The 8,686-nt window shown below is 48.4% G+C and overlaps 1 protein-coding gene across 1 annotated transcript; it reads right to left on the reverse strand.

Moving 5' to 3' along the window:
* Positions 1–4,393: 4,393 nt before the first annotated feature.
* Positions 4,394–8,459, reverse strand: LOC142362252 (prolactin-like). The gene is made up of 5 exons (XM_075428980.1): positions 8,422–8,459; positions 8,179–8,330; positions 7,970–8,077; positions 6,632–6,811; positions 4,394–4,924 (listed from the first exon to the last, which is right to left on the reverse strand). Exons 1-5 carry the CDS (start codon positions 8,450–8,452, stop codon positions 4,730–4,732), a joined length of 666 nt encoding a protein of 221 aa, XP_075285095.1. The 5' UTR covers positions 8,453–8,459; the 3' UTR covers positions 4,394–4,729.
* Between the last annotated feature and the right edge of the window lie 227 nt (positions 8,460–8,686).

An 8,686-nucleotide genomic window follows, 5' to 3' on the forward strand; every position in this document is an offset into this window, starting at 1 on the left:
CAGCATGGTTGTGTGGTGTCTGAGGTATTTCCTACGTGTGGTATTTTGAGACTATAGTTCAGGCTGTAGAGTATTATGAAGGACATTTGTTGGGATCCTGGGGCTGTGGAGAGTTCCGGTACCTCAAATTGTGAACTGCAGCTAAAAAAACCCCAACTCTTCAGAGGCCACAGACAAAGCAGATACTTACGCTCGCTGGGCACCTCTCTGTTTTGCCTGGCAACTTCTCAGTGCTAATGTAACGCAGAATACAACGGAAAGAGAGAAGGGGCCGAGACTCCGTGCGGGCTTTGTTACCGTGCTGTCAGGCTGTGCTGCTGACAGGGATCTTGCTGTCCGACCGAGCAGCCTCAGGAACAGGAGAGGCTTTGCTCACCCCACCTGTTGGAGATCCTCCAGACAGGTATGAATGTGGGTCTTGAAAGTCTGTTCTTAAGGTCGGGCATTCAAAGGAGCTTCCCTGATACCTAACAAGAAGGTGCCTATTTCCTCCTCTAGGTCTGGCTGTCGGTCTTTTAAAAGGTGTCACAAACGATGCAGACTGTGCCAGTGTACCTCAGGCAGGGCCACAGTCACCTTTTACTGCGTGTGAACGACGGGGAGACTGTGAACGTGAGAGGCCAGCTAGCTCCTCCACGGACCTCGTACAGCATTGCTAAGAGCTGGATTTGCTGACCACACCTGTGTCAGCATTTACACGTTGGTTGTACAGATGTATAGCATAAAACAATTTTCTGAAAGTTCCCTTGTTTTTATTGATTCTTTGCCAAAGAGGAATTAATTGTTATGATCTGCTTAGGAGAACAGGACTGCTTGAAGGCACAAGTCTGCATTACTAACTTCAGTGTCAGAATGATAGTGCAGTGGTCAAATGTCGCTCCTGAGCTGCAGTAATACATCAGATTTGTTTTACCCGCTGTGATTTACTGGTACTGGGTTTTAAATACCAGCTGCCATCACTGTAGCCACACGGCTCCTCTGACGAATATATGTTCCACAGTCAAAAGATCGACATAAATCCAGTACATTCACATGCTTCTCAGCAGCCTCTTACCAATAAGACTGTTACTGATTTTCACAAACTGGAAGGGAAGACAAACCAATTTCAAGCAAGTTAGCTGTAATTTCAGTGCCCTAAGAAAGGCCCAGAGAGAATTTAGGGCCCAGTTAACTTGAGACTTGGTTTTGGACCATGGGGAGACCAAAAGGCCCCTGAAGAGAGGTTCACAGTGGTCGGAATTGCCACTGACTGTAGAAATCTTCAATGCCCGTGCTTTGAAGTTATGACCCTCACAGCTGCTGCTCTGTGAGATAAACTGAGGTGCGTAAGCCTGGATCTGAGGTGCTCCCCACGCAGGCTTGCACCCAAGTTAGCTGCCAGAAAAAACAGCAGCTCCCACTCCTTGGTTCGCTGTGGACACTGGTTGTGTTTCTAAGCAATGAAGCTGGGCATGGTGGACGGGGACGTCACAAGGCAACATCTCAGCAGTGATCCTCCAGCGCTCACCCAAACGCGCAGACAGCTCGCCTTTTATAAGCACCCAGCCCTTGAGGAATTCTTAAGTTTTTCCGAGTCATTTTTTAATTTGCACGTCAACATTTGAATGTGACAAGAGGTAGCTGAAAGTTAATGCGTATCGTTCAAAGAAGTCTGTTTCCATTTGCTTCTGCTGTGCTGTCATATGGTTTAGAGTTAAACTACAAGTCTCTTGTGACATCTGCTACTTAATCTGTCATGCAACCATCAGCACATATCAGAGTCAGTCTAAATTTAAGACACACTCTCAAAGCCATTTAGCACATTATGAAAGAAATGAGTTTTCAGTCACTGGGAGTCTCTCTGTCATATCCTTCATCATCCTGAAAAAATGGAAAAGTTAGGACAAGGAGATCTCTAATGTACAAAAGCAACTTCTAATAACTGAAAAAATGGATTGGGCTATAGAAAAATGTCAGTATTCTGCGGTTATCCTGTAACACTCCATGTAATAAGATCTGAAGAACAGTGGAGATGTTTTTAATTCTGAAATTTGCGTGGCTGACGAGCAAAGTTAGTTGAAACATGTCGTTCCACGAACTGAAATTACACCATGACGTACCTATAACATAGGTGGTTACAGATTGCTGCACAGGAGCCCGGCACTTCACGGGAAGCCAGTCGTGATTCTCTGATTTTCCATTAATTTGCAAGGTTGTTTCTTTTAATATTCTCAGATGCAAATGATGCATTCTTAAACTCCAAAGCATTTTATTGAAGTGCGCAATTTTACAAATATTCCTAACTATTTTCTCTGCTGCCTTGGAGAGAAACCATGCAGGAGATGCAGTGTTACCCTGTGTCAGCGGCGGCCGTCACCGGCATTTCTGTTTGGGGCACGCGTGGCCACGGAGAAGAGCGCGCCCGTCGCAGCCAGCTGCTCCGTGGCTTTCCCGCTCAAAAAGGGAGGAAGGCGACCTCGGCAATGCGGGAGGGCTTCGGTTTTACCAGCACGGCAACGGCACATCTCGAAATCCAGCAGCAGCGGGTACGACTGACTACGGGTGGTGCTTGGGCGCGTTGGCACCCGCGGCCTCATTTTCTCTGCTCTCGCATTTCTCCGCAGCAAAACGCTCCCAGGGTTTGGCTCTTTGAAGGAGACGAGCCTTACTTCGATGGTCTGCTCCATCCGCAGCGCGTTCTCCACCCGACCCTCAGCCGCAGCCCCTGGGGTGTCTTCCCGGCCGCGTGAGATCGTAGCAGCCGTTACGGTTGGTTTCCGAGTCCCCGGGCCCCGAGCCCGCGGGGCCACGCCCACCGCCCGCGGGGCCACGCCCACGACCATGCCCACCACGCCCTGCGGCGCCCCCCAGTGGCAGCGCGGGGCGCAGCGCGGCAGCCCCGGCCGCGGGGCCCCGGGCGACGGAGCGGGGCGGTCACTGCCGGTCCCGGGGGGAGCGTCCTCCCGTCAGCCGCCTTCGGCCCGGTAACCCCCCCCCCCCCCAGCCCCGTGTCTGTCACCTTTCGCTTCTGACGGAGGGTGGCTGCTGCGGGGCTGCTGTGCGCAGCGCCGGGTTTGCCGGGGTGTGGGGGGCTTGCACCCGAACACCGTTTTTCTCCTTAATGAACGCACGCTTGCCCAGCTTCAGCATTTCAGAGACAGCCATAAGCCTTGCTGGCACAGGAGACACACGTCAGCGTGCTGCTGTACTCTGGGATAAATGCTATAACCGTTAATTGCTGCATCTTCCGTGACTGCCGATGTGTACAGGCGGAGTGGGCATCCCTCTCTGGTTCTGTTTGCCCAGAGGAGCCTTCCTTCACTCTCATTGGAGCTGTGTTTAGTTTCTAGAACGCCTTCAGAATTTGCATGTGAATGCTGCTGTTTCCTTATGTGTTTGTAGTATCTTGCTGCTTAAGGAATTGCAGAGAGTAACTTCCTCGGGGCAGCCACTGTACAACCCCTTGCATTTCCGCTATACCTGGCACAACAGGGACCAGATGTGGATTGTGAACACTCACAGCTTTTGGCTGAGAAAGTACATCATCTGTCTGCAAGGTAGTAGATATCTGAGGATATCAGCAGTTACGGAGGTGTGGCTGAAAAGGTTGTTCTTCTGCATAAATGTTTATCTGAAACGTTTTCCTGAGGAGTTTCTCAAGCCCAAATCCAGTATCATTATTAAATAATCATCGGCGTTTTATTCTCCATTCTTGGCAGCCTGAGCTCCAGCTGCTGTCAACAACCATCAAGATCAGGGGAGGCCAGAAAAGAGCATTCAGGGATGAAATACTCAAGAATATTAAAGATAAATCCATGTTGATTATAAATGCCTGTTCAAACAGCTCATTTCGGATCTGAATGCAAAGATGTTTTGTTCTATAAAGAGCCATCGGCATGACCCCACTGCTAGGAAAATGTGATTGCGATAAAATATCTGACAGCTTTTGGATTTTTATTTGCTGTGGAGGTTGTCATCATTACTGTAAAACTCAGGTGCTGGGTCAGGATCTGTTAGGGAAGGAGACTGATCGCTACGTCAGCCACGCTCAGCTCTCGGACTGAAGTGGTGTTTGGACCAGAATTCTGACTTACCTTTCATACAGAAACTTTGTCTTTGGGAGTTTCCACTGAGATCGGTGAAGCCGTTACAGGTATAAAAGAGCATTCAAAGTGAACAAAAGTGCTAGGAACTAGATCTTATGGGGCATATAAGGCACACAGAAACTAGTAAGAAGTATGATGTGAAGATAAAAGTGTGCCATGGGCCCGGCAGTTACATGAACTGACTGACAGCAATACCACTCTTTGGTGTTAAGCAATATTCTGCAGGTATGTATGTATGTAGAAATTGGGGGGGGAAACTAGTTTTGGTTTTTTTACATAAAAATACACTTTATTGATAGTATGTAGACCCATTTGTACCAAGGTTTAACAAACTGAACTTCACTTTCAACTATGTATAAATCTAAACTGTGTGAATCAGCCATAACATAGTCTGTCACAGTGTAATGTGCCAGGACATTTATTTGTCTATTGCTAGAGTACTTCTTATCTGGTGCATTAACCCACATACACACACAATGCTTTATTTAATAGTTCATCTGCACAGGTCAACTGTGTCAAGTAGCTGCCAAAGAATTTCAAAACCACCTTCCTATTAAAGCTACTGTAAATATGTTAATTTAAAAATTCTATTTTTTCATCTTTATAAACAACACGTTGAAGACTACTTGTCAAGAGATTACAACTCAACAACTATTTTCTGGCATAATCCTACATTTAAGAATTTTTAAGTAACTTTGTACTTTATTGGAGTCTCTCCTGAAACAGTGAATAAAGTCGGAGTCACTCATCGTGTTTGCTTCATTACTAATTGATAAACCAGCCGCTTCAGAAGATGCCATTCCATTTAATGAATTGCTGATGATCCCCATTGACTGCATCTGTATTGAAAACAGGAAAAGAAGCACAACTTGTAACTACACATAGGACAAATCTTTGAAATACAAGTGCAGAAGTCAACCAAGGCATCAGTATGTCGGGCTGTTCAACTCCAGACCTTTCACACACCTATTGAAGATGTATGTAAAGCTCCTTACAGAAAATAACATTGTCTTTTTATCTTAAGGGTATCTGTACAACCTTTAGACTGGCCTGAAATGATCTGATATACTAGTAACGCAAGAATACTGATGTATAACTCCGAGTTGAAGTAGAAGAACCCGTTTGATAATCATTATTCCTCTTGAAGTAATATAGCAAATCACTCTTTTGAGATTTTTTAGCCATTTATTTTAATGACTTTTGTGAAGGGAAGCTTCTAATGTGAGCATTCACCACTGCTGTTTAACCTGGTGAACTCTGCAGGCTGTTGTCACCTCTCAGAGCAGAAGCTTCACAACAGAACCAAGCTCGGAATTAGTGTCTTAGAGAAAAACACAGCTGCAAAATATCGGAATGCATTTGCATTGCTTGCTTCATTTTTAATACCTTGTGGTATGTCCATAGTACAGAGAGGTCAAAACTTCAAAGCTTTCCTTCTCTGTAATTCCTCCAAAGGTGTTTTAGAAAAATAAAATCATGTAAATATAACAGAAGTGTGTAGCTCGCTTAGAGTTTCATGGTGTACTTCACTTACCGAATGAAGCAAACCAAGGTCAAGCTCTGAGGCTGAATACCTCTGAACTTCAAGATCGTTTTAACCCAAAAATGTGGCTGCACTTGAAGATGGAATCCCCACTGGTAACTCTCAAGAGTCACCCTAATCAGGGCTGCATTTTAGAGCAGGGTGCAATTCCTCCTATTCTCTAGTGATGAGCTGCTTTTCATTTTGAAACTTGTATTCCCCACCTGTGTTCATAAAGCTGAAAGGTGATCTACTACTGTAAGATACTAGTTTATTATATTTTTTTTAGTGAAACAGACACCTTGGCTGTGTAGCCATTTCAGCCCTCATTTGTTTAGCCAAAAGTACAAAGAAGTGTAGATATGAGTGCACAAGAAATACAAAGATCAGGACTTCTAGCTAGTAATGAGAAGACAGGAATGGAAATAACAAAAAATTGCATCCAGTAATTTATGTATGATCTGCCAGAATTTGGAGTGGAGTTTTGAAACTGTTTTGTGACTGACATCTGACTTAAGCAATCCCACTGTTGTCTTGAAGAACTTATCCCAGCATAAAATTGCTGCCTTAGGAAGGAGTTCTTTGCAGCAGACAGCAGCGATACTTGAATTACTTAGAATGTAAATCCAAATAAAACTGAAAACAGTAATTATTTGTTACGGTCTACCCACATCTCCTCTACTGCCCTAGAAAAGTGAAGTCATTAATGGTTCATAGATGAAGCTGTGAATGGCTCTAGTCTTTATACTTGTGTCTTTCATATATTTCATATTAATGAAATATCGCTCTACACATACGAACATACATAACGTCATCTACATATCTGCCAATCCATAAATAAAGTCACATCCTTTGGCTGAAAAATTCCTGTGTCTGTAACAAAGCCCAGCGCTGCTGGATCCGAGCCTCTGTTGGTGTGAAGGCTACAGCCCAAGGGAGAGCAGACATCGCCCCCTCACCCACCCCCCCCAAGTCACTCACGCCACTTGACAGGTATAAGCAAAAGGTACATTGAAAATCTTACCTTTTGTGTTACTTTCTCAACTCCAGTCTTCAGCTCGTGTACCATATTGCTGATTTGCTTAGCTTTGCTTATGCTGTCATCAGATAGCTCTTGATGGTGCTCAATATGCTGGTTAAAGTGGGAAAGTGGTTCTTTCCAGGCTTGCAGAAGTTTCAGTATCAAGTGAGTTAGTTCTTCTCTCTTATAAAAAGAAAACCAACAGCAAAGAGTTTCTGTGTTAGTTTGCAGCAGGTGATATGAACACGGTCAGACAGTCTCACTGTGAAATCTCAGTGGGATAAAGATTTACACCTGCAGTTCAGTAGTTTTCAAATACCCAGAACTTAGGGCCACTCTGTCTCTGGTTATTTGCTTGGATATAAGCAACACCCAGAAGTTGTATTGTCGTGTTTTTAGCTTCCTTAGGCTCCTGAGCTCTGTAATACCTAAAACTGTGAATACAACATTTTGCTTCTCTAGCAGAATCTCGGTGGCCATAGGACCTCTCTTGCGATGCAAGTTCAGAAATAAGGGTGACTGATTCAAGATTTCTAAAGCAGGCAGGGCCTCCTTTCCCACCGCCCTTCCAGGGGAGCTTCTGAACGTCCTGGGGGAAGCTCCGCACTCCATCGCGCCCAAAGAGCGAAACGCTGACATCGCCTGTCTGCTCCTAGAGGCTAAAGTTCCTCCTGCTGCTGTGTCTTACAATCGGCTTCTTCTCTGTCTAAAGAAACTCTTCCTCCTCTCCTCTAAATTAATAACGATTTTTTTCTCTTTGCCATTGCATCTGTCTAAAACAATTGGCTGTTCGTTTCCCCTTACCTAACTACCGATTCAGAGATGATGACTGTTATTTCTTCCTCCCGATTGCCTTTTGTACTCTGCAATGACACTGATTAATTTATCTGTCACATGCAGAGTGTTCTAAGTCTCTCTTCCACAGAGCCTGCCACAACAAAATCAGAGGGATGTCTGTCTGTCCGTCAGTCATCTGGAGGAAGTACTACCTCTATTATAACTAATAAATATGATTTAAACATATGGAACCATATGCAGCTTTTCCAGCAGAACGAGCTAACGATCCGTCCGCAGTGCCCCTGTGATGTGCACCTCTTTCAGGTCCGAATTTATCAGCTGCTTCCAGCCAAACTGCCGACGAAGCACCGAGGGCACGAAAACCCCTCCGCCTACCCCCAGCCCGACGGGGCCGGGCCGGGTCGGACATGGGCCGGGGGGGAGTTTTACCCTTTCTTCAGGGAGGGGATGGGAGGCGGTGTGACCCGCGGAGCCCCCCGCAGCACCCCAACCCCGCGGGGCACGGGCTGGCCCCCCTCCCGCCCCGTCTCCGCTCAGCCTCACCGGGATTCTTTGGGCGTATTCCTTGCCGTTGGGGGTCGGCATCCCCGACGTGTGGCACTTCCGAGCGGGCTTCCCCAGCTCGTTGTCACGAGGAGGAAAGCGCTTTTCCTACGGAGGAAGGAAACCTCAAGAGACACCGAGAGCACCGCCCCCCCCCCCCCCCGCCCCGGCAGCCGCTCCCCGGGCGGCGGGGTCGGCCCGGCGCTCACCAGCTCGGCGCCGAGCGCGGCGGAGAGGCTGTGAATCCTGCCCGAGTGCCGGATCACCCGGTCGAAGAGCTCGGCCACGGTCAGGGGGCGGCAGCCGGCGTCCCCCGGGCCGAGGAGCAGCAGCCACAGCAGCGCCAGGGCCGCGGCGGCACCTGCGGAGAGCCCGGCGGCGTCGGGGGGCAGGGGGCCTCGGGGACCCCCCGTTCCCCGGCCTGGCCCCCTCCCTCCCTCCGCCCCGCTCACCTGCTCGCCCCGCCGCCCGGGCGAGGGGCATGGCGCCGCGGAGCCCGCTGCGCGGCGCGGGGCGGCCCGCGTCCCCCAGCATATATACGGCGGGTGGGGATGTGCGTGGGGCGGGGGGACCTCCCGGCCCCTCCCGACGTGCGCAGCCCGCGGCCGCCGGGAGCAACCCGCCCGCAGCGGGACCCCCAGCCCCCCAGCCCCCGGGGCCCGGCAGAACGGGGGTGTCTCGGGCTGCGTCGTGGGCTGCTGCCGACCCCCGCAGCGC

The sequence above is a fragment of the Opisthocomus hoazin genome, chromosome 8 (assembly GCF_030867145.1).
Source record: "Opisthocomus hoazin isolate bOpiHoa1 chromosome 8, bOpiHoa1.hap1, whole genome shotgun sequence".
In the NCBI taxonomy this organism is placed as follows: Eukaryota; Metazoa; Chordata; class Aves; order Opisthocomiformes; family Opisthocomidae; genus Opisthocomus; species Opisthocomus hoazin.

Excerpts from the sequence above, each read along its gene's own strand:
- LOC142362252 (XM_075428980.1), bottom strand. The coding sequence starts at position 8,452 with ATGCCCCTCGCCCGGGCGGCGGGGCGAGCAG. Across the intron at positions 8,078-8,178 it reads CCGCGCTCGGCGCCGAGCTG|GAAAAGCGCTTTCCTCCTCG; the intron begins GTGAGCGCCGGG and ends CTTCCTCCGTAG. Across the intron at positions 6,812-7,969 it reads AATACGCCCAAAGAATCCCG|AGAGAAGAACTAACTCACTT; the intron begins GTGAGGCTGAGC and ends TCTTTTTATAAG.